At 45.0% G+C, this 26,719-nt stretch overlaps 1 protein-coding gene across 6 annotated transcripts; it reads left to right on the forward strand.

Annotated features, from left to right (window-relative positions):
- Positions 1-26,719, forward strand: LOC147611147 (uncharacterized). 6 transcript variants are annotated; one of them, XM_086785820.1, is made up of 8 exons: positions 1-1,580; positions 13,711-14,298; positions 24,478-24,600; positions 24,915-25,446; positions 25,541-25,609; positions 25,744-25,881; positions 25,996-26,167; positions 26,261-26,719. In XM_086785820.1, the coding sequence occupies exons 1-4, from the start codon at positions 146-148 to the stop codon at positions 24,995-24,997; spliced, it is 2,229 nt and encodes a 742-aa protein (XP_086641946.1). In that variant the 5' UTR covers positions 1-145; the 3' UTR covers positions 24,998-25,446; positions 25,541-25,609; positions 25,744-25,881; positions 25,996-26,167; positions 26,261-26,719. The 6 variants fall into 6 exon arrangements, with proteins under 6 accessions (XP_086641946.1, XP_086641941.1, XP_086641945.1 ...); XM_086785815.1 differs by having other exon boundaries at positions 25,357-25,446; XM_086785819.1 differs by having other exon boundaries at positions 25,366-25,446.

The raw sequence follows: 26,719 nt of genomic DNA on the forward strand, positions 1-26,719 counted from the left end.
GTTTGTTCTCTTATCATCTTCCAGTGTATCATCATTAGCCTTCAGTCTGCGGTGCACCCAGAGCCGAGCTTAAGGCCAAATTTTAGCAGGAATAGCGGAAGTACAGTGTGGCGTGAAGCTCTGTGGATGAAGAAGGCGTTATGTTATGCAGGCGTGCAAGCTGAGCATACGAGAGGCCCACCCATCGCAGGTGGTGAAGGTCGAGTTCGATGTCTTCTCGCAGAGCGCTGCCCTCTTGCTGGAAGACGAGTCCTGCCTTCTCTTCGTCTCCCTGTCAGGTAACACTCCGCCATCATTGATCCCCCCTTCCTGCACAGACATTTGCTTTCTTCGCCTCCGCGAGCGCAGCAGCCACCTGTCCTCCTCTTCTTCTGAGAAATCTGCAGAAACGGCCAGCAGATCTGACCTCAAAAAGCTCACAAATGTTGAAGGCAAAACTGCCGTGGTCGAGAAGGAAAGGCTCGGCGATGTCACGGTCAGGGCTGGATCAGTTGGCGATGCCGTGGCTAGGGTGGGATCGGTCGGCGATGTTATGGCTGGATCGGGCGATGAAAGCCTACTGTTTCTTACCCTGAAGCCTGCGAAAGGGGGCTTTTGCACAGATTTGATGGCGTGGAGATGCAGTGAGCTAGGGTTTCGACAGACACCTGTCTTCTTGGAAGGCTGCATTGAAGGTTGCAGGAGCTTATCTCCACAGTTCAGCCACCTGCCTGCTGCAATGGCCCGATTAGATGACATCCCCCATGGGATTTCTGTTGCTATTTCTGCTTCCATCAACGTTGTGGTTGTACACTCCCCTGCCGTCGGCAAAGTGTGTATACTCTCTGCAAAGCTCTCAGGCAGAGAGCAAGAGAATGCCAGAAAACCTAGATCTGAGCTAGCAGACGAATACTCAAAGGATTGTGTGCTCAAAGACACTTTCAATAGTACTCTGAAAGGGGATAGAAAACAGCATGGAAAGGACAGACATGGCTTCTTGCATCTCATCAAATGTGCAGTGGTTGATTGCAACGGTCCTGTCTATGCCCTGCATCTATCTCTGCAGCATCTGCTGGTGGGACAGTTAGGTGGAGTGCGAGTTTGGCTCCTAAGGCCTCTTATCAAAGGATCCGTTGTGAAAAGAAAGGAATTTAAAGCTGATGCACATTGCTGTGGCAGGGGGCGCTGTATTAATAAATGTGGAACAAGACATGAAAGCACTAAAATCTCTGAAGGTCGAGAGTTTGGAAAGAAGATACTTGACACACACAAAGGATTGAATGGCCAGGATTTAATTGCATTCGAAGGAAGGGGATCTGGAAGGACTTTGAAGGGACCAGGTGTTATGTTGGCTGGGCCCAAGAATGGGTTTTATGAATTGGGCGTAGTTGGTAACGGCATCATAAATGTTAAGCTTGCAGAAAATACAGGTTATCTTGATGGATTGAACAACGGTGAAGGGAACATTGGTAAGAGTGGCAAGCCCTTGGAACAGGTCTTTTCTGTTTCTGATGGCGGATGGACATGTGGGCAACACATAGGAGCTACTCAAAAGCAGAGTGGAAGTTCTGATGTGCAGCAAGTCATCACCAACACTTCTAGTAAGTTCCAAGAAGCATGTTTCTTTTTTTTGTTCTTGCAGCACATCTTCTTTGTTCAGAACCTGAATTCCGAGAGCTAGAAATGTGATTCCTTTTCATTTCTTCTCTGTGTTCTTTCTTTTTACAATCAATGCATCTTGTGCCATAAGACTCCAAAAAACACTGAAAAATCCCCTAGGAAGGCCATCCAAAGAGTATGAGAGGCAATTTTCTCTCAATTTTTAAGTTACTGCTAAGGAGAGGAGAGGCCTCTTTGAGTGCGGGCCAGCTCTCAGTTAGCAATCTGCCAGACCCACGGCTTTTCCAGCATGCACCTGTTGCTTGGCCAACCCCCCTCTTGCCTGAGGATCTGGATTGAAGTCTGAGATGCAATGATGCCAAACAGCAAGCTGAAATGCAGAAGACGGAGCGAGCATTGGATTTAATTCATGGGTCCTAATGGCCTCTTGGGCTACTTCTAAGGAATATTCACTTTGTTGAAGGAAGCTGCTGCATAACTTGTGATACTGTTTAGAATGATGCATAGACCTAAGAGTTTTGCTTCGACCATGTAGGATCCCTTGCAAGCAAAACTCCGACCCTAGCAAAAACTGCCTCCATGCAAAAACACAATGGAGAAGATAGAGATCTCCAAGATAGATGCAAAAAACTGTAGCAATTTAACCACCCAACCATTATATATATGAGTGACACTGGGCAACCAAAGTGCACCTTACCCGCCATAGACCATACTCACGTGTCCCTTGTGCTCCCTCTGGTACTGTGTGCTACACATCATTGGGTCTTTCGGCCGACAGTCACCCAAGTACCTGGCCTGCTGTTGACAAGCTTTCTCATTATTACACTAAGGGTTGATGTGTCGTCCTCGATATGGCAAACTCTCAAGAACAAATGTCATTAAACAACTAGGAACCGTGAAGAATATAATATCATAATTGTCTTGCTTAATCAAATATAATTTATGATTAGCTCGATCTACTACAAAGCCAATCAATTCATTTCCAATTGCTTCCATGTCTCTAGTGTTTTCTTTGAGCGTCTAAGTCCCTTGTTTCCTTTCAACACGCATAACAATCGACACATGCATCCCACACTACGTATGTCTACACCTTCGTGGTGATTTTGTCACTAGTCCTTTACTATTTCTGTTCACCTTGTAGGAGTGATCAATAGTCTTGTCAGTGTTACTTGCAGTCTTTGACACAATTCCAAATTATGTTAGACATACGTCTCCTTAATAGGAATGAAGTTGTTAATGCACCTTCTAGTTTCTTGAATTCACTTGCACCTCTTCTTCAACAACGGAATGAAGTGTGTAGTGCCCCGGTTGCGATTACCAAGGTGAAAATGTTGATCATACCAGGTCCTTTCACATAGGTCTCCCTTGAATCCTAAAGTCTTATTGACTTAACATTTACATATACACCTCCTAAGTCTTCTCGACTCGACATATAAAAAAAAGTATTCCCAACTTAGTATGTATAGGTCCTCTTGACCTCCAAAGTCTTACTGACTTAACATAGCGAGTATCATTGTCCAACACATGGACTTTCATGACAAACATGGCTCACTTTAGCTTATATACACATCTTTTGAGCACGATGAACACAATCCCATTATTCGTATGATGTAGCAAAGTGAAGTTGACTTGTTATCTATTTAACAAAACATGCCACGTGAGTCTTTTGCGGCTTTCAAACTTATTGCATTGCAAACATGCTTGGAACAACGATCGATTTATAATTTTAAGGAATCCTATTTATGACTACTTGTTGGCATGTCAAATGGTCCAATAGAGACAAAACACTGTGTGAAAGTTGTAGTCTTCTCACAAGTAAAGAATTCCGGCTAGGAATGATGCAAGGAAGTTAGTAACGTATCATTATACGTGTTATCAAAGGGAAAATGTTATCACATCGTTGTGGATGTAAGTTGTATTGTGTCTTGGATATACCGTAATCATGTTGTACGTAAGGTTTAATCATTCTAAAATCAATCATCGTATAAAGGCATACAAATTCATTACGTTGTAAACATTATTAATAAACACTAATAATGTACACAAGATGTTATGTGCATATGTATGTATGCATATATGTGTATGTACATGTATGTATGTACATATATGTGTATGTACATATATACATATATGTATGTATAATATATATATATGTGTATATGAATGTATGTATATATATGTATGTATGTATGCATGTATGTGTATATATGTATATATGTATGTATGTATATATACATACATACATACATGCATATATATACATACATACATATACACATATATACATAACATATAGGAACATACTCCAAGTAATATCTTCTCTAATATACCAAAGCAGAAACTCTGGTTGTTGTTGGTAGTCTCCGAGAAATCCGTGCACTTTGAAGACACCCCCCGTGTCATATCCTCCCAAGGTGAAGAAAAATATGGCGATATGTCCACATGCGGTACTTCCATGACACTAGACATTGAAGATACTCCACCCAATGCAAACTGAAGCTAAGAAGAGTCCTCTTGTTCAAGTCTCACAACCGCCATTGTGGCCAAAGATTCTCCACCTAGTGCAGAATGCAATTGTGAAGACTCCCTTAGGGATGAGTCCAGAAACTTCCTCTGTTCGAGTTTGTGGCATGACCCAATGAAGCACCCTGGGTGTGTGCTCAACCTGAGAAATAAAAAATCTAAGACATACGCTGTAGACACATGCATCTCCTTCACACTCGTCCTCTGGTTCTAAAGAAGCCTCCTCTTGTTCCAAAGAAGCTTTCCTCCTTCAAGGTCCTCGGACAATCCTTTGCGATGTGATTTGTGGAGCCACACTTGAAACATTGACCAGCCAGTTGCGTGGCTCAGAACTCCTCCTGAGAGAGTCATGTCCGTGACACTCTCCCGCTAGAACTGTTGTTATCCTCCATGGCCTTAAGGACAACTTCTTCTTGCCCTTGTGTTGTTGGACTTTTTGTTGAATCCTAGACTTGGGACTCTCCTGTGTCTCGAGGGTTGTAGCAAGACGAATTGTGTTGAAAGATCATGGATCCAATTTATGAACAGCAAGACGGTTTCTAACCATCCATGAAACGCTCAACTTGGCCCGGCCGTCGGACGGTCCTTGAGAGCATGAGCAGAAGCTTCGAGAAACGTGCTCGGTAGTTGGTCACTTGCGCACCGTGCTTTTGAGCAAAGCGCTTCCATTGCCACTTTAGCTTGCGGTAATAGTCCACGAGAACAAACTGCCTCAAGACCACCTTGTGGCAATCATCCCAACAAGAAATAGAGTGGTGCCTAAGGTGGTCTTGCCACCACAAGAGGGGAGTAGTTGGCAAAGTCGTATGGACCAAATGGAGATAAACATCTGAACCACCTCCGGCCGTCAATGTGGTAGCCATCTTTTGGGTCCAATTGGTGACTAGTTCTAACTCGGCAAACCGGTAGTCCTACGGCATCTCGTCGGTGAAGATGATTTGGTGGAGAGGGACTCCATGAAGGCGATAGTCTGTGATGCGAACGATGTCTCTTTTGTTGACTAAACATATGAGAGAATGGTGATGTAACGACGTTTCTCTTACCGATTACGTGTAGGAGAGAATGATGGTGGTTAGATCGGGAGTGAAGCCGCCTGAAAGGTCTACACAGTCCATGCCCAAGGATTATCTAACATGCCCAAGGATTATCTAACCTAGAACCGAAACCCTAACGAGGTTTCATAGACCCAACATCGTTGTATGCATCGCATAACCGTGATGGATTGTGGCTAGTGACTCACCACCCAACCGTAGGTTCAGTGCCTTGACCCCGGAGCCTGAGGTCTAATTGCCACGAGCTTGCTTGGTACCGATGGCCCCAACCTAGCATCCCATACCACTAGGCTGAACTACCCACCTTGCAGCTACATGGCAACCATGCTTCGTTGGTAGCCCTAGGCCACCCTGTGACTACTTGACCTCCTGTCTAATATATGACCCCAAGGTCACTTATATAGTAATAGCCCGGCTATTATTGGCCCTTGTTGCCCTTGCTTTATTTATAAACTTTCATGCGTTATTTATAAGCTTTTAGCCATAATTAATCCTAGGCTATTAATTATAAGCTCTTAGCCAATCTAGACCTCTTCTTGCTAGTGTCCTTAGTCCATGCATGAACCCTCTAGGTCCCCTCATCTCGGCTAAGCCTTAACCCTAATCATAGGTTAACCCGAACCCTAATACCCCCCCCCCCTCTCTTCCCCTTTTGTTCGATTCACGTCATCGTGAATGCATAAGGAGACAGGCCTATGTAAGCGAATCCTTGGATCCGAACCTCTATCCATAATAGAACCTCCTACAAAGATCCAATTGCTTATTGTCAATCCAACTCTCATCCAAGAGCTGAATCTCAATAGGGCATATAGTCACGAAGTGAAGCAAGCTCTACGGTAACAACCTTGGCACAAACACATAGCACAACTCAATTGTCATACGAAATGGCATCCTGCATTAGTGCCGGCAACAAACACTAGTCCACTGTATGCACAACCAAATCCTATTGCCATGTACTTCTAGTACAAGATCTCCCAAATCTGATCCTCATCTAAGATTGAACGGAGATTGTGTTTCACACATAACAGGAGATACTCACGTCTACTTTTAGGGCAAGCATAAAACTTCACGTCAACTTTTGTGTATGTCCCATGTCCTCAAATAGCCTGAAGACAACACACGGCTTCTAGCTACTTTTCACCCCACCAAATGAGGATGAGCCAAAGGTCCACACAATCTTAATAATAAAGATGTTGAAGGACAATGGTTATAACATTGTAACATGCGGAAGCTCTAGGAGTCTTCTTTCAGCCCTAAGTACCGCATAGGAACTCTTTTTGACATAGAGAGAGGAGAGAGAGAGAGATGGTTGTGTATTCAATATATTCATATAGTACAAAAAGGTGTATATGTTTGCTCAAATTCCATGGCCTTTGGCTTGCCGAGAAGGGTGACTAATGACCTTGTAATTCTTATCTAGGACCTATCTCCATATGGGAGAGAGATACCACAATGACCCTTGGCCTAGCCTTTATATAGGCCCCATAAATTGGCTGACTTGTTGTCGGTGAGAAGAGAGGATACATATAGGCAATAAATGCTGGCCGACCCCCTTGATTCACTTGCTGTGATGCTGGGTGACTCCATCTGTATCCAATCTCAGCGTGTTTGATAGGCACAAGTGTTCTACAATTGGTATTAGAGCCTAGGGTACTTGCATATTCTTTTTATTTTCTGGCACCCATGTGCATTGACTACTTGGATAGAGTAGAACACTTAGATTCCAAGAGTGCATAAGTTCAGGTTTGGAGAAAGTGAATATTCATTGCACCTAGGTTAATTGGGTATAGTGTGCTTCCCTGTCCCACCAAACACTTTTGGGAAAAGTGAATATTTGGGTTCTCTTCATTGAACTTAGGCTAATTGGGATATACTGTGCTTCCTTGCCTTGGGCTAATTGGGTTATACTGTGCATGCAAGCGACTTAAATGGAGGCTATGTTTGTCCATCTTGACAAGATGGAGTCGGCACCTCGAGCACCTAGTATTTTGGATCTGGAATCTACAAGGGCTCATACTTCGAAGCAAGCGTTGGATGAAGTGGAAAAACTTTTTCGAGGAGAATTTTTCACTTCTTTGGATGTAGGCAAGGATGTACTAGACGAGCTTTGCTCCTAGTTTAGTAGTCATCATTCTACACAGGAGCGTAGTTGGTTAGAGAGGTGTCACCGACGGTCTCCTTTGCGGAGTCCCTCTCCACGTGCTCGCCTTCACCAGCTTGACATCGGTTTGTCGAGTTCTTCCTCGCAAGATGGCTGCCACGTTGGCAGTGGCAAGTGGTTTAGATATTTTTCAGCTCCATTTGGTGCATACAGTTTTGACGGGTGCCACTCTCTTGTGGTGGGAAGACCACCTTAGGAACCACTCCGTGGCTTGCGGGATGATTGCTGCAAGGTGGTCTTCAAGTAGTTTGTTCTTGTAGATTACGAGCATGAATAGAAGAAATAGTGGGAGCATTTTACGCAGAAACATGGCGAATTGGTATCCGACTATCTCACTCGTTTTTGGAAGCTTTTGTTGATGCTCACAAGGACGATCAGGCAATTGGAGTAGGTTGAGTGATTTGTGGATGGTTTGAAACCGTGTCACATGTACTCTGCACTGAAGTGCATGGTAACAAACTAGCTCATCATCATCATTGCAACATTGTACAGTATTAGTACCTTCAGGATGATATTTGTCGTACGCCGTGACCCCATTGTAATCCTCAGTCCAGGATAAGTCAGGCGCGAGCTATGTAGGTCATTCTCAGCCATAGCAAGTCAGTCAGTCAGTCAGTCTAAGTCCCTTAACCCACTTAAAGAGACGCATTCATGCATATACGGTCAGTAGAAACCTTAGGGTTTGCATCGGAAAACATTCTGCATATTGCACATCATTCATCCATTGCATCTAGACCATGGGAAACACCCCAGATATCATCTAGTATTTATTAGGATATTTACTAGGAATTTTCTGGTAATTTTTCCATCATTTTCAGCATTTTATACATATTTTATGCATTTAATGTGAACATGAGCAGTCGGCCAGCTCTCTGTAGCCAGCCGACTGGCTCTTGTGGTCCATATAAATAGAGCCCTAGCATATTCAGCCATTCATTCAATCATATTTCAGCATAAGCATTCAAGCGCTTGGCATCTTCAGCACAATGAGCATAAGCGATTGCAGTTTCAGCCACCATCCCGCAGCGTTTGTCTCCTACAGCCCTAGGCGCCTCAAACGCATGAGCATTCAACACTTCTACATCAGCAAAACGCATCAGTTCAGCATTCAGCTAGCAGTTCACCTTCCGTTTTCTGCATCCATACAGTTTTCAGCATTCATCTATTCATCGTTTTGCTCTAGCCACTTGGTGAAGGTAAAACGCAGCATTCGTAAGCGTTTTACACGTTAGTCGGTTGGTTTATACATGCTATTGGCTGCTGTCCAAACTCTGTCGGCTGCCTCCATAAGCCCCAAATGCTTTGGTCTAGATGGCTAATGTGATGCTACAATGTTGAATCCAACCAATACCATGTGGTACATGCTGAAAACATTCATTTAAATGCCCATAAAATGCCTGATAAATCCTGATGATGTTTATGATGCTAAAATGATGCCATGTCACTGTACACCTGAAGGGTGTGCACGTGACATTCCCCTCTGCTAAACTGTTGCTGGGTGGTATACCTGGCAACCTTTCGACTCCTCTAGTCCTTCTCCTCCGAACCACTGCCTCCTTCTGTCTTCTGCTGCCGGGGCTGAGGTCGTCTGCAGGAGTGAAATCCTTTGAGCCAAAGACTTTGTCGACTGTGGGAACTGAATGGCAAATGCTGCTAAAACTGCTTGGAAATAGGAAACCTTTCACCTACTATCTCCGTCGTTCCTGAAGCTCTGAACCTCCTGAGGCAATGTTGGAGCAAACTTCCGTCTTCTGTGGAAGAGAAACCCCCTGCTGCTGCCAGTTGAAGCCCAAAACTTATGTCCTCCTTTGATGATGGATGTCATTCTTCCCCAGAGAGTTCATGGGCAAACATGTATGCCTTGCAGATGCAAGACGGACTGCTAAGATGACTGCTAAGATGACTACCATGCAAGCCATGTGCAACCCTATATGCTGTGCAAGAATGCAGATGGATGGTTACTAATGCATACCTAAGGGAAAATCCCTAAGGGTGGCCTGCAAGATTTTGAGAACTGGGTTTAACTATGCGGAAGCGATTAACATGATGTCTGATTGAATGACTGATGGAATGAAAATGATCTAAGGCTGGTTATCCTGTAACGCTCTGATACCAATGTGACATGTGAGGTCTTCGACCGTAGTAAACACAACCTTAGTTATGTTAGTCTAACTAAACTGCACTTAATGATGCTTAAGAAAGACCGATAGTGTCAATGCAATGCAATGCAGCTATATTAGATGATGAATGTGGTTACAATGAGCAAATGGATCTATGCTGTTCTAGATGATGTCTACCCTTGGAAGAGAGGGAAACATGCTGAAGGATGATGAAGGATGGCTGTCCTGACTCCAATGCTGAGTTCCACCACTTGTCTGCTGGTATCCCTCTATGTAGGAGTTGGGAAGATGATTGAACATGCTGATTACTGATGTAGATGCTGAACTGAATGCGATGCTGGACTGAATGCGATGATGGGCTGAAACGCTGATGTTAGATGCCCCTCATGGACTAAAACGCTGATGTGTCTCTATTTATATGGGGGACTGGTGCTGGTCGGCCAGCACTGAATGCTCACGACTGCCATAAAATACTATAAATGCTATAAAACGTCAGTCGGCTGGTTTATACATGCTGTCGGTTGCTGTCCAAACTCTGTCAGCTGCCTCCACAAGCCCCAAATGCTTTGGTCTAGATGGCTAATGTGATGCTACAATGCTGAATCCAACCCATACCATGTGGTACATGCTGAAAACATTCATTTAAATGCCCATAGAATGCCTGATAAATCCTGATGATGTTTATGATGCTAAAATGATGCCATGTCACTGTACACCCGAAGGGTGTGCACGTGACATTTACAGCATTCATATTCAGTCTAGAACAGTCCCAAACAACCCCTCTCTGAGCCTCAGCTTTGCATCCCCTTCTCATTCCATTGGGAAGAGTGCATAGGCTTGAGATTGGACATCTTTGGTGCTTCTACAGCAGTGTACAGTTCAGCCCAACACTTGGTCTTCAGAGGTCTTGCGTTTGGCTTATCGTCAGTCACACCGTCAGTCTCTTTAAAGATAATAAAGCAAATACTATCTCGGTAACGGGATAGGGGGCCCTTCAGTGGGTAATTCGGGACCCCATATGGTGTACAGTTCTCATCTCTCTCTCATCTCTCTTTAAAGTTTGAAGTCATTAAAGTGGATTGCTAAACTCGCGAAACTCAGGATACAAAAGACGGTGTGAGCATTTGTGTGACAGGATCCTCCAATGCAAATACTTCCACTGCATGTTACAAACCATCATTGCATGCAGACTTTTGTGCACATCAGCCTCGTGATCTTTCAGATGCGGTTCGTCTTGCTACAACCCTCGAGATGTGAGAGAGTTCAAAGTTTGGGACTCAACAATAGGGGCAACAGAAAGGCAATGACAAGGGTAGTGAGTCCAAGGCCAAGGATGGTAAGGACAAAGCAAGTGGGGGAGCCTCGGTGACTCGCCCCACCTTTGAAGAGCGTTATGCCTTGAAGGCTACTAGACAATGCTTTTATTGTGACTCCACCGAGCACATAGCGAAGGATTGTCCGAGGACCTTGGAGGAGAAATCCGAGGCGGCGACTTCTTCAGAATCGGAGGAGCAATCCAAAGAGGAGGCTTCTTTAGAACTAGATGATGAGTGTGTAGACAATGCATATGTGCACGTCTCAGCTTTTTTCATTTTTGGGTCCAACACACACCCAGGGTGCTTCATTGCATCAGGCCACAGGTATGAATAGAGGAGGTTTTCAGCCATGTCTCTTGTAACATGTGGAAGCTCTGGGAGTCTTCTTTCAGCCCTAAACACCACTTAGAACATGCTGATGCAAAAACGCAGACAGAAGGGAGAGTAGAGAGAGAGAGAGAGAGAGAGAGCTGGAAATTCAGTATATTCATATGGTACCAAAAGGTACCCCTAAATCTGCAGCCATGGGCTGTCTTCATGAAAAAGTTGAAACACCCAAAACAGTCCTAATGCTGGACCCACTCCATAAGGGAGTGAATGACTAACTCAATGAGCACATGCGCCTTTTATAGGCCTCTTGAAACATTGGAGTGTTGGCCGATTGTTGGTCGACCAGCCGATTGGGTATTTTCTCCATAAAACGCATCCACGACCTGTACCATGCAGCCGACAGCATCTTATGCAACCGACAGATCCTTCAAAGTCTTCCATGTCGTGCTCCAAGTCCAGCACTGGCCCAAACTGCACAGCATGCTCCTAAATTCTGTTTTCTAGTCATCTTTTCTGGCTGCCCCTTCTGGATTAGCTTTTGGACATGTCCATGGGCAAACTTGCACATGACATCGCCCCTTTGCTAAACTTGATGACGGGATTCCAACTTGGTCTTGGATGACTGTCATCATCCCATTTTGTTCCCTGAACCCCTCTATCATCCATCCATCTCTGGCAACCCTTTTCACTGAAAACCCGGCCCGGTCTCCAAAACTACTCTGACTCTGAATAATATCTATGCATCTGTTCCATCCAGTCCCCAATCCGTTCTTGCCCTTACTTTGAACATTGTCTTGGTCTTCATTCCTGAGAAATGAGTCTGGTACTCTCACTCCACCCCTTGGAGGATAATCCTCCCTTGGGACCGTTGCCCGAGAACCTATCTGGCTCACAAGACTGCCATCCCCTCTGGCTTTGTGGAACACCACCAACAAAACTCTTGGGAGCTTTTCCCGATCTTGTGTTCTTTGCCTTGGGCCTCGTACCTGTGCACTTTCCTGTACCTTGGACCTGTACACCATCATATGGGACTGAAACAGCGTTTAGCCTTGTTGAGCCTGATGCTCTGATACCAATGTAACATGCGGAAGCTTTGGGAGTCTTCTTTCAGCCCTAAACACCACTTAGAACATGCTGATGCAAAAACGCAGACAGAAGGGAGAGTAGAGAGAGAGAGAGAGAGAGAGAGAGCTGGAAATTCAGTATATTCATATGGTACAAAAAGGTACCCCTAAATTTGCAGCCATGGGCTGCCTTCATGAAAAGGTGGAAACACCCAAAACAGTCCTAATGCTGGACCCACTCCATAAGGGAGTGAATGACTAACTCAATGAGCACATGCGCCTTTTATAGGCCTCTTGAAACATTGGAGTGCTGGCCAACTGCTGGTCGGCCAGCCGATTGGGTATTTTCTCCTTAAAACGCATCCATGACCTGTACCATGCAGCCGACAGCATCTTATGCAACCGATAGATCCTTCAAAGTCTTCCATGTCCTGCTCCAAGTCCAGCACTGGCACAGCATGCTCCTAAATTTTGTTTTCTAGTCATCTTTTCTGGCTGCCCCTTCTGGACGTGTCCATGGGCAAACTTGCACATGACATCTCTGAGGGATAGTTTTCACAATTGCCGTTTGTACTTAATGGAGAATCTTTGGCCTAAAGTGGTGGTCGCTTTAGTTTTTGGGGTTGTTCAGGAGGACTCTTCTCACCTGCTGTTTGCATTGGGTGGAGCAAATGTCATGGAGGCGCCATAGGAGGACGTGTCATCAGATTTGTCTTCGTCCTGGGAGGATAGGCCAGTTGGTGTATCTTCACATTACACATATTTCTTGGAGACTGTATTGGCAACAACGGGGGTTTTGACAATGGTGTGTCAACGTATATATATTACTTGGAGTATGTTTTACAGGACATGGGTGGTTTAGACATACAAGTGCTGAGCAATACTGATGGATACAGTGCATTGAGGAGTATTGTTCTTGGTTTTGCTTTCTTCCTTCAGGGTGCATTGGAGCCGTTGCGCAAGCAGTTCTTGTGCTTCATCTGAGCCGATGCATTAGTGGCTAGAGTTTGGATGATGGGAGTTTTGCTCGGCCATTCTCTGGAGTGTCCTTGTGGGCTATACTCGCGTAGACTTTGGCATTCATATAGGAGGAGCAAGATCTCTTACTTCTTCGGCTATTTTTACATGGTGGGCTCCCTACTAATCATCGTAGAGCTATCTTTGGTGCTGATCCAGCCTGTCCCAGATGCACAGCCCCTTCATTGCTTATGGGAGTGCAAAACATGCATTAGAACATGCACAAGTGGAGGACACCCAATAAACTTTTGGTATGCATCAGTAGGTAGGCATGCATGCATCTTTTGGAATATACAGTAGATTAGGGTTACATCTCTTGTCTCTCTTCTCTTGTGTGTTTGCTAGATCGTGAGGATCAGCGTTAATGTAGTTTGCTAAGCATTAATCGTGTGTTAAGTCTTTGGCTGTTTGCATTTGTATGGCAAAAAAGTGCTATACTAATTTATCAATATTTGTGTTTGGACCTTGCAATTCTTGTTTGCAAATTTTCAAGTTTATACATTCTCACACCTGTTTGCTCTTGTCCAGAAGTTGTACAGCTTGAGCAAGTGACCATGCCTGCGTATAGGAATGGAATGCTGCCATTTGAGTTTGATCCGGAGGAGTTGCATAGTCAGCACAAATTGTCACAGTCGTCCATGTTCTCTTCCTCTTCAAGCTCATCGTCATCATTGCCTCCTTCTCATGGTGCCTGCACTATTACTGGTGCTCAGTGTTCATCCTGCCATAGCTTAACATCCTCTCTGTCTTCTATTGCTGGCGTTTCCGAAACAAACAGTGCCTTACACAAAGCAGAGTTTGTGAAGGGAGCCCAGGATGGAGTTTTTGTTCCATTTCAAAACCAGATGTTCCCACAGTTGTTCACTGATTTTTCAAGGGTAGAGCAGGTAACCAGCATACATGGCCTTTCAGAGAGAGAATTTGTGATCTTAGACTCTCTTGGAAAGTTGCATTTATTGGCTTTGCAATATTCGATTCGAGGGGACGAGGCAAGGCTGCAACGAGCTTCCCGAGTTTCAGTGAACGCTTCTTTGCAGCCTGTGACGTGTGCCATCAAAATAAAAATGCTCACTGTTCTTCCTGTCCTCCACAGTGACAAGAGGAACTCTTGTTCTGGTAAGACCTTGGAGCAAGCTCCATTTCTTTTCTTATGCCTTGCCTGTGATTCATTATCTGGGGCAATTTAGACAGCTACAGGGAATTTAATGTACTTTGTTTTGGTGCTGATGACTGATCTGAAGGAGATGGTGTGTTCATGAATGTAAAGTGTGTGTTTGTGTAAGCATTTTGTGGATTGTTGTGGGACTTGCATATAGTGGGGTGTTAAACTGAAAGCTAGAGGATGGAGCTGTCCTAGCGAGTAATGCAAACCATGATAATAATGATTGCTCGAGCATGTATAATCATAGCTTTAACAGCCAATAGCTGCTGTGATTGGTCTTGCATGTGTATCTGCATGTCTTGTAAGCACTTTAGTAGTCCCTTACATTATTGATTAGGTAATTCAGTTCAGCTAAATGATTGATTGTTAAATATTAATTGTGATTAATGTAGGAATAAACGAGTGCTAGGTGGTTGTGTAAACCAGCACTTTAGTGTGTCTAAGCTTAGGCTTTAAATAAAGCGGTTCTAGTGTGTGTGAACAGCCGCTAGTTGTGTGGGATCTTTCGTGTGTGGGAACCACCTCTTGAGAGGATCTTATGTAAGCAATGATGTATGTAGGTGACACCTCTTAGGGACACTTTGGCATCATAGTTTGACATGTAGCATATGTGGTGGCAGCACATGCATGCACCTTGTAAAGGGGGCTCTCTCCTATAAAAGGACCATTTTCATAATGTTAAAGTGTGCCTAATCTTTCAGCTTATCTCATGTCCTCTTGCTAATCACTCTTGTTTAACTCTTTGATTAACTCTAATTTCCAACAAGTGGTATCATAGTCGCCCTATTCTGCCCATCCAGAGCCAGTCGTCGCTCATTTCCGCCACCTTTCTGGGTGGAGCTAGTGGACAGCGAACAGCCATTCATTTCTGCCACCATTCTGGGCGAAGCTAGTGGACAACGAACCACCACGGCCTGGCTTTTCCACCTGTGCTTAGGCCAAGTCAGGTTGCTCCCTCCATAGACGGCTGACCTCATGACGGCTTTGCCAGATCTAGCGACTCTCCTCCACCACTTCACATTCAGAATTGGCAAGCCCGACTTTTGTCCTTCCTGTCATGGTGTTGCTCACTCTTCCGTCCCTGCCTTTGCACTCCATGCTCCACGCTACTTGGCATGTGAGGATTCTACTCCCTATTTATGCTACAAATTCCAGCGGAAGCTATTCTTAACTAGGTAGAGTAACTCTCGGGGCCTCTCCCTATGATATCTTAGGCAAAGGGTATCCTGGAAGCTTCGCACGCTTGACTAGGAAATACCCTTGTCTAAGAAAAGAGGGAGATTCCTCCGGATTGTCCACCAATCCTAGGGCTTTTCTCTGCCACCTCTATGAAGGATGATTACTCGGCGGCTCCCCCAGGCTCAAACAAGCAAGTAGCCAGCAACATAAAAATTGAGGAGGAATACTCCCAAGACTTTTATTAACTACGGTTAGGTATAAAATATTTTCAAACTTCATAAATTTGATCTATCTCTCACTCCCCTTTTCAAAATACATTCATCAGATCCAATGGCCATGCCTAACCCCATCCAGCCCATGGGTTAGCCGCCACCCAACCGCATAGTCATAGGATTCTATTCAAATTTAAGGGAGGGTTGTGTCCGGGTACAAGGGGTTTCTCATCCAAGCCCCCTAGCGAGCACTTCACAAGCAATAGAAAAGAGACACACCATCATAAAACTCACACACACGATACCGGTTGTGAATAAATAAAATAGTCTATACAAAGTAGTATAATTTGTCGCAATTAAATAAAATATCTTTTAAGAACAAAATAAACTCTTCTTCTTTTGATCTCAGTAACTGTGGCTAGCTCGCGGTGGTCTCATCTCACTAACCCTCAGTATAACCACGATCAATCTGCCATGGATTTGATTCTTTGTTACCACCGACAGCCCGCAATGGTCACATCTCCCTCGTTGCATGACTTAGGTTTATTGGTATCCAAGAGATCGACATCTCTGAGGCTTGTCAGGAGTGAAGGTTGGCGGTGATCATACCACTCCCTCGCCTATGGCCGGATTCACTTGCTACCATGATGCCATAGAGGATAGATTCCCCGCGACACTCCCTGCCTTTTCTATAGAGACCGCACAAGCTATTACTCCGAGTTGCACCCGAGAAGTGGCTCATGTCATGGCAATCGACCAGGACCTTGACCCCTCACAATCAAGCGTGGGTGAGCTATTGGTATGTCTAGGTGAGGGACAAGGCAGGCGGGTACCTCCACAGGCTCCACATTCACTTGTGCGGGGCTCACTGCGTACCAGTGATCAATTCAAATAATACATTCATTTAAGAAGACATCTAAAAAGGCTGAATTCATAAAAGAATAACAATGCATCATACAACATTTCCGGCATGGTATTCTCTTCTAGCTTTGTGACTTTAATTGAATTCTTCTTGGGGTTTATTTCATGAAACCTGTCCACAAGTTTTGCCTCTACCCTAGCCTAGGTTAGGAGGACAAGTCTACATTTACACCAACTAAATTTATGTACCCATTCATCTATGGTATAAAATAGATTCAAAAAAGGAGAGATGTTGATCAATTGTCTTGCCACTTCAACTGTATGTTGGGTACTTCACTTAATTGACCTTTGCAAAAATTATGTCCATTTACTTAGGACAACCAGCCTAGGTTTATGTGATGGGAGGATGTATAAGAGGTTGAATAGGAGTGTTGTAGGCAGGCCTCCTCTCCTTCAAAAAAATCTAGGTTTTTTTGCTTCTCTCAAGGTGCAAAAAAGTATCTATAGTACTCGTCAAGTGCAGAGGAGGTAAGTCCAAATCTTAGGAAAGGGATCAAGAACTCTTATAGTTGGTACGGAACTAAAATTTATGTAGATTTCTCTCTCTCTCTCTCTGAGCATGCGTGGGAAGTTAGCTCTCCCTCTTCTCTATTTAGCTTGGAAAGTGATGGTTTGAGAGTTTATAATAGCCTTCGTTATAAACTCTCAAACCATCACTTTGACCCCTTTGTCCTTAATTTCTAGTAAATTTTTCTACATGTACATGCAAACTTTGATCATGCTTTTATCCTTCTCTCGTATAAATAGCTTGGATGTGCACAACTCCATATATCTTTATTTCTTTTCATATAAACCACCCCTTTTTTTAAAATTTGAAGACCATATTTAACCTTCCAATCATTAGGCTAAGACTATTAACCATTTAACCTTACAATTTCAAATGTGTAATCCTTAGATGCATGGTTTCACAATTTAATTGATTTGTGCACTTACATACACATGTTCTATTATTTTGCAAATAACCTCCTATTATTTTTCACTCCAAATTCATTATTTTATTTTTCTATTTTTCTAAGGCTATATTTTTAGCCTTCTCTCACTAACCCAATTTTATGAGTTAAGGATGTGCACGGTGCACATTTGCGCTTGAGCACACCCAGGGGGTCCTAATAAATTTTCCAAGGTTCCAAATTGCACATTCTCTTTGCATTTTTGATTCTCCATAATATTTTACATTTTTTCTAATATTTCTTGGCCTTGGTATATTTTCTCTCTTCAGTGTATACAACATCTTTTACATACATTCTCTCTCTACACACATTCTCAAAAAAAATTGATCTCTTTATTGATAATTTTGTATGTACATATTGGGAATAATCAAGAGGGATCTTACATGGCAGCTCCGTTTCGCCATCATCACTAGCTGTCTAAGATCTAGTTCATCATTGGCAAAACTTTGGGGTATTTTGGGGCTTTCTCTAGGAGAGAGTTTTTTGGGATTAGGCATCCACAATTCTTGTGTTCATACCTCGGAACTTTTGTTCTGCTCACTCAAGTAGACATCTTGTTTTTGGTATACTTTGGTGATCGCACCTCACATGCCGTCATATCCCAGTGCCTTGTGTGCACATTCCCGTACCTCTCTCCTTCCCTTACTTTCCCAAGAACTTGTCAGAATATGCAGCGGAAATGATAACCAAACTTGGGTAGACAAGAGCAAGTAGACTGCAGAAAATAAACAGCAGAAGAAACACAGAGAGATAGGTGTGTAAACTCTTCTCTATACACAAGATCCCGGAAAAACTGAATGAGAAAGTGGTGGGGGCTGAGGGGCTATATATACATCTCATAGAGGGCAGTCGGCCAGCAGCAAGAGTGCCCACGACTGGAGAAAAAATCCCACGACTGCATAAATGCAGTCGGCCAGCATACTGATGCCCACGACTGATGAAAAGCAGTCGGCCAGCAGCCCTGAAGGCCACGACTGATGAAGATCCAGTCGGCCAGCACTGGGGTGCTCCTGGCATCATCTGGCAGCCCTCCCACCACTAGGAAAAATGAAAAAAAATAGGGAAAAAATACGGGGAGTGTGGAAAAATGATAAGACACCTCATAAGGGCGGGCGCACCCACAACAAAGGCCCTGGTGTATACAAATAGACAGGAGATGACTTCTAACACCCACTCTCAGCTCCTGGCTGTGAAACCAACCCAAGGGAGCTGGAGTGCCGCCTGAGCGTAGCTTGAGGTAGAGACTTCGTGAAGAGGTCCGCCGCATTATCCTCTGTCCAACAATAAAGTAGCAAGATGTCACCAGCCAAGATCTTCTCACGTACAAAGTGATACTGTATCTCTATATGCTTGGTCCGGGCATGGAAAACCGGGTTCCGAGCAATAGCTATACAACTCTGGTTATCGCACTGGATGACTGTGGGCTCCCTCTGTGGAAACCCAATCTCGCCTAGCAGCCTCGCAGCCATACAACCTCACAAGCAGCACCACAAGTAGCCCGATACTCTGCCTCTGTCGAAGAAAGGGCAATAGTTGGCTGTCTCTTGCTGCTCCAAGAAACTGCTCCTGAGCCGAGGGTAAAAGTGTATCCTGAAGTAGATCTCCTCGTGTCTGGATCTCCTCCCCAATCTGAGTCACTCCAACCTTGGAGCTTGACTCCATTCCCTCCTGTGTAAAAGAGTCCCAGATCCTTCGTACTCTGCAGATACCGCAAGATCCGCAATCCTGCGTCCCAATGAGACTTCAATGGCGTCTGCATAAAAGAGCTCAACAGCCCCATGGAGAAGCTCAAGTCCAATCTGGTGATCAGCAACCAGATCAATGAACCAACCAACTTCCGGTACTGCGAGGCATCAACTGGCTCACAAGGATCTGTAAGGGTTAACTTTGTGTTCGGGTCCATGGGCGACGTAATAGGCTTGCAGTTCTCCATCCCAAAGGCCTCAAGCAACTCATGAACATACCGCTGCTGAGAGACGAAAAACCCCCTCTGGGTCTGCCAGATCTCCAATCCCAAGAAGAAGTGGAGTAAGCCTAAGTCGGTCATCTCAAACTCCTTTGACAAGGCAGCCTTCGTCACTCCAATGTGCTCCACATGACCGCCGGTGAGAATGAGATCATCCACATAAAGGATGATAAGTGTGACCATGCCGCGTTCCCGAAAGAGATACAGGTTCGGATCTGCAACCGATCTCTGAAATCCAGTCCGAATAAAGAAGGAATCAATCTTCTGATTCCAAGCCTTGGGAGCCTGCTTAAGACCATACAAGGCCTTACGTAACCTGTAAACCATCCCTTCCGATCCTGGAACAATAAAGCCTGGAGGCTGCTCAACGTACACCTCCTCCTGCAGGTCACCATTAAGGAACGCAGATTTTACATCCATCTGGTACACGGGTCACCTCTGAGAAGAAGCAAGGGCAAGAACGGTCCGAATCGTGGTCATCCGCGCTGTCGGTGCAAAGGTATCCTCGTAGTCGATGCCTGGCCGTTGAGCATAACCTTTAGCCACAAGCCTGGGTTTGTGTTTGTCCACCGACCCATCAGACGCGTACTTGGTCTTAAAGACCCATTTGACACCAATGACTGACCGCTTCGACGGCCTCGGTACCAACTCCCAAGTGTTGTTCTTCTCGATGGCATCAAGTTCCACCTGCATGGCTTTCCTCCAAGTATCCTGTGAAAGGGCTTCCTTTACGGAAGTGGGCTCTTTGTCCCGCATGATACGAGACATCAAAGCATAGTGCACCGGAAGAAGCTCCGCCGTGTTGCTTTTATCTCGGACTCGATGTGATCCACTCGGAGGGTAACTCCGTGACACCTGACTCCCGAAGGGTGTCTAACAACCACGTAGGTACTCGAACAGATCGTGGAGCCTCCTGTGGTCGCGGGGGCTCAACTCCAGCTGCGGGCTCAACCTCCTGTGATGACTGAGGTGGATCAACTGGAGTAGTAGAGTGGGAATTATCATCAGACTCCTCTGGATCTCCAAGAAGTGGCGGCTCCTCGACAGTGGATGCTGGAACATGCTCGTCAAAGACCACATCCCGGCTGACAACAATCTCGTTCCTCTCTGGATCATACAACCTGTATCCCTTGGAAAGAGAGTTATACCCCACAAATACCAGCTTGCGAGACTTGGAGTCAAGCTTCCCCCTCTGCTTCTTCGGAATATGTACATACGCGTCACTCCCAAAGACACGGAAGTGCGAGACATCGGGTTTCCTGCCAAAATATGCCTCAAATGGAGTCATATGGGGTACAGAAGTCGTCGGAGAGCGGTTAATGGTATGGACAGCCGTTGCCACAGCCTCACCCCAAAGTGGACGAGGAAGATCGCGATGCTCCAACATGGTCCTCGCCATCTCCACCACAGTCCTGTTCTTACGTTCAACAACTCCATTCTCCGAAGGCGATCCGGTATTGGCCAATTCCCTCTTGATGCCATGATCTGCACAAAACCGGAAAAATACAGTCGAGGAGAATTCACCTCCTTTGTCAGCCCTGAGAGTCTTGACGTGAAATCCAGACTCTTTCTCCACCATCAGGTGCCAATCCTTGAACCGAGCAAAAGCCTGGTCCTTCTGGGAAAGAAAGTAGACCCACGTGAATCTGGTACAATCATCAACAAGCAGCATGAAGTAGAGAGATCCTCCCAAGGATGTTATCTGCTGTGGTCCACACAAGTCAGTGTGAATCAACTCCAATGGTTTCGAAGCCCGCTTGGAAGCCTGCTTCGGAAAGGATTCCGTGTGCTGCTTACCACGTATGCAAGAACTGCAACGTCCTTGCCTATTACCAACATCTGGCAAGCCAACCACCATCTGGTCCCGGAAGGCGCGCCGCAAAGCATCCACATTTAAGTGGCCAAAACGAAAGTGCCACAAATCTCCGACCTGAGAGCCTGTCAATGAGGAGAGTGCAGAGAGCTTGTAGATGCCATTCTCCACACCGCCTTCCCAAACAACTTTGCCTATCTCACGGTCCCTTAGAGCAACTGAATGCTCCTCAAATTCCACCCGAAAGCCAGTCTTGCATACCTCATGCACTTACAGAAGATGAAAACCCAGAGCAGGGACATAAAGAACACGGGAAGCATGCTTGCCCCCCTTGCTGTCGGGAATAATCTCCATCCGGCCCTCACTATGTATCGGAATAGTGGAGTTATCGCCAATAAAGATACGACCTGACTGTCGTTTCAGATCCAGAAAGAAGTCACGGGATGGAGTCATGTGCCTGGAAGCACCATTGTCGAGAATCCATTCCTGGGTATCCTTCGCGGTGCAGCCAACTGCCTCCTCGCTCGAAGATGATGAAGCATCGAAGTCCACCATCTCTAAGTGCACAAATGCCGGAGTCTTCGCAGGCTCAGGCTGAGGAATCAGCACTCTTCCCTGTCCGCTTAGGACACTTCCTCCAGTAGTGGCCTTTCTCGCCACAATCATTACAAGATCTTTTGGCCTTCAGCTTCTCTCGTTCTGGATCAGGCTTCTTCTCAAAAGACTTCTCCGGTGAAGCCTTCCCTTTGCCCTTGTTGCTATTACGGCCTTTCGACCGTTGGCCAGTTAAGGCCTCTGAACCTCCGCCGTGAGGAGGGTTCGTGAAACGTTCCTCCTGGTCCAAGACCATTGGCACAAGCTCCTCCCAAGTAATGGTGCTGAGCCTGCCACTCGTGATCAACGAGGAATAGAAAGCAGAATACTGACCAGGCAAGTGGGAAAGTAACGTGATGGCCATATCTTCGGATGATATCTCTTTCCCAGCTTGAAGGACTTTCTGCTGAAGGGCCTGCAGCTTGTTAACGTGTTCCCGCATCGTCGAAGACTTTGCAGGGTTCATAACCCGCATCTGCACTTCCAAGGATATCCGTTTCATGGGTGACAGCCTGTTATACAAAGAAGCCAAGTGCTCCCATATGCCTCTCGCCAGCGTCATGTGCTTCACATGGTTGATCACTTGTGGTGTGCAATTGAGGAAAATAAACGACCGGACCCTGGCGTTGACACGATCCCACATGTGTGCCTGTGCCTCTCGGTCCTTCCTCGTCGATAATAACTCCCCTTCCTCAGCTTCCGGCCGTGGCACCCCTATGATAATAAAATCAGCAAGGTCATATGACTTCAGAACTGACTCCATCATGACCTTCCAGATGCCGTAATTGGACCCGTCCATCTGACGATCCACTGGGAACGTGGGGAGAGTCGGAATCTTCACGTGCTTCTCAGCCATCTCTAATAAATCTGCCATCGTGGAGAGTAACCTGAAAGGGTGGGTGGGTGGGAAAAAAAAAACTGAAAATCTGCAAGTGGCTGTCCAGCACCTTTGCCCGCCTTCCTCTTGCACCTTCTCTTCCCGTTCAGCCCGAAACAGTCCACCAATTAGCAACCTGTTGCTCCCCCTCTTGCTCAGAAAAACGCCCAAGATCTCCTAGAGCCTAGGGCTCTGATACCATGTCAGAATATGCAGCGGAAATGATAACCAAACTTGGGTAGACAAGAGCAAGTAGACTGCAGAAAATAAACAGCACAAGAAACACAGAGAGATAGGTGTGTAAACTCTTCTCTATACACAAGATCCCGGAAAAAATGAATGAGAAAGTGGTGGGGGCTGAGGGGCTATATATACATCTCATAGAGGGCAGTCGGCCAGCAGCAAGAGTGCCCACGACTGGAGAAAAAATCCCACGACTGCATAAATGCAGTCGGCCAGCATACTGATGCCCACGACTGAAAAAAAGCAGTCGGCCAGCAGCCTTGAAGCCCACGACTGATGAAGATCCAGTCGGCCAGCATTGGGGTGCTCCCGGCATCATCTGGCAGCCCTCCCACCACTAGGAAAAATGGGAAAAAATAGGGAAAAAATACGGGGAGTGTGGAAAAATGATAAGACACCTCATAAGGGCGGGCACACCCACAACAAAGGCCCTGGTGTATACAATTAGAGAGGAGATGACTTCTAACAGAACTAACATCCAGGGGGGCTTTACACCCTATCCAACTTTGGGAAATCTAGTACTGTGAGGATGTCGCAAAGAGCACTTGCCATTGATCTTTTTGGGTTTGGTGTGTTCATGAAGATTGAAGATCGGCTTGATGGTCTGTCTACTCACTACGGATTTTCATGATGAACAGTCTGTTGATAGCTAGGAGGCTATGGGAGATTGTCACAAGACAAGAGCATATTGCTAGTAATGATCTTCCACCTCTGCCAAGTGCCTGTGATACTCCTCGTGCCATATTGTTAAATATTAATAGTGATTAACGTGGGAATATTCAATAAACAAGTGCTAGGTGGTTGTGTAAACTGACACTCTAGGGTGTGTAAGCTTAGGCTTTAAATGATTGTGTGTGTGAACAGCCGCTAGTGTGTGGGTTCTTTTGTGTGTGGGAACAACCTCTTAAGAGGATCTTATGTAGGCAATGATGTATGTAGGTGACACCTCTTAGGGACACTTGGCATCATAGTTTGACATGTGGCATGTGGTGGCAACATATGTACGTGCCCTCTTGCTAATCACTCGTTCAAGTCTTGTGATTAACCCTAATTTCCAACACTGATGGGAGTGTGTCACTTTTTGTCGCTGGGGTTGGTCAGTTTTTACCTCAACTGTGGAGAGATCCCAGCTTGACAGTGTCATATAAAACAAGAGTTAGCTAGGATGTAGGTCATGGATATACTAATGATGGTAGTAAGGTGTCAACTAAAGAATGAAGGATAAGTAGGAATGGTTGGCTCCAAGCATGGGTGCCGCCCTGAAATTCAAGTAAATTGTACTGATCTTCTACACATTAGACTTATTTTTAATTAGAGTTTATTATTATTTTGGATTGCTGAACATGTCAGGCTAATACAAATGGACTGCTGTTTACAGAATCTAGAATACTTTGGATTTCAGATGGTTGTCACACTATATACATTGTAACGCTACCAGCACGAGGGGCTTCTAAGGAAGGGTCAGGGAAAAGTCTTCTGGGACCGATAAGTAATCCAACAGGTTCTTTGTTAAACCTTTCTCTTGCAATATGTGACCCGTCTGTTACTTTCCATGTGATGCTGCTCCTTAAAGTGGATTCTCAAGAATAACCTTTCAAGGCCTAGGTTGTCAGATGTTTGCATTGAACATGCAATCAATAATTTGTTGGCACTGGACAGTCTAGGAAATGAGGTTCTCGGAACCTCTCCACCCTACCACAAGCCTCAACAATCCTAGGTGCTGGTTGACAGGCTGGGACGCTGGTTCTGACAATGTGCCAAGTCCTTTAGATGATTGCATTGAACATCGCAATTGATTGATTGTTGGTGGTGCAGGAAATGAACCTCAAACTAGGTCCATGGAACCTCTCCACCCTACCACAAGGGTAGGCTCCTCAACAATATTAGGCCCTGGTTGACAGATGCCGGCAGGTTCTGACAATGCACTAGGGGTTTTGTTTGGGAGAGTCTGGGATGTTTTGGCTACCTGATGGAAGGACATTCCTCCCATTTCTGAATACACCCTGATTTTCAGACAAGTAAACATTTCTGTTTTGGCTAACTGATGGAGAACATTCCTCCCATTTCTGAATCCACCCTGATTTGCAGACAAGTAAACATCCACCCAACATGCTGGGGAACTTGCATCTGCACATGGCAGATTGGATCTCTCTCTCTCTCTCTCTCTCTCTCTCTCTCTCTCTCTCTCTAATCCAACAACATGCAGGCACGTGCACAGTTCCCCGAGTTTGCGAGTCTAAATTTGTGTTCCCTGCAGGGCATGCAGTTAGCCAAACAGTTTTTACAACTGACCGCATATGCTCACTTTCTGCTCTCTCTCTAAATTCAGTTATGGTGCTAACAGAAGGTATTTATAACATGAAGCAATTGCTTTTTCTGGGTGTTATCTAATGATAATGCAGCTAGCAGCTAATGCAGAATGTATGTTATTTGTATGACAGGAAGCATGCTTGCATATTCCTCAATTGGGACATAATTATGTTACAAGTGAAGGAGGTATTCTTATGCTGGTAACCTCTCTGCTCTATGCATGGATCCCGTTATTCACAACTGTTTTTATCCCTTTCTTCAGTAGAATCATCAATCTTGCCCATGAGCTTAGCTACTGAAAGAGATCTGTAATGTGTAAATGTTGACGTAGCAGGAATCGCAAATGTTAATGGATTGCTTCAAATATAGACGGACAGTGTTGGAGGTGCTGACTTTGGAGCCAGTACTAGGAGCCTAATGGTTTTAAGCCGTCTTTTGGCATCCCTTGAAGCAGCTGCATATAGAAAGCAGGGTAGGCCTAATGATTTGGTATTTGATTTACACAGTTTTTCGTTAATTCTCTAATTTTGATGGGTGTAAGGTTTTCTTAACACAAGTTGTTTTGGTTTGATGTTTAAAATATCAGTTAACTGTGCTATCTCGACAAAATCATATTACTGCTTTCGGTGGTGATGATCTGTATGCTTATTGTTGACCATTTATGTGATACCTGAATCAAGCATGAACCTACACCCTTCTACTGTCTTCCTGTTTTGCGACATTACAGCTCCACACCAGTGCAATCGAAAAGGCTGAAGGTACAAGCAATCATTTGAGGGGTGGGTGAGAGAGAGAGAGAGAGAGAGAGAGAGAGAGAGAGAGACTGATATCAGAGTTTTAGGTGCAATCAGGATGACTGGACATGGTTGAGTTCGCACACGCTGGTCAGGCAATGCCAAAGCTTATGAATAAAACATGTCAAGTATGGAAGTACTTGCGAGATGCACAGCTGAAAATAATAATGCTATTACTAGCAACTGGAGTCTTGTACGAGTACTTCTGAAGAGGGAGCCACATATGCAGTTAAAGGATAGTTTTTAGAATGATGCTAGAAGCTTGAATATAAGGGCAGGGTTGCATGGTTTGTGTACTGTGCACTTGAAATTGGGGTCTAGTTGTGAATGTGCAACAAGAGATATACTCTCTCTCTCTCTCTCTCTCTCTCTCTCTCTCTCTCTCATTGTGCACACACGTGCATGTGCATGGTAGTTCCTCCTTTTTGTGAAATGTGTATCCAACCGATTTAAGCTAAGATAATTTTCCTTTCAGTCCTTTTGGTTGAGTGCTCATAATATATTTCACCTTTGGAA

Source organism: Cibotium barometz, chromosome 48, assembly GCF_041138505.1.
Source record: "Cibotium barometz isolate CiBa-2024 chromosome 48, ASM4113850v1, whole genome shotgun sequence".
Lineage (NCBI taxonomy): Eukaryota > Viridiplantae > Streptophyta > Polypodiopsida > Cyatheales > Cibotiaceae > Cibotium > Cibotium barometz.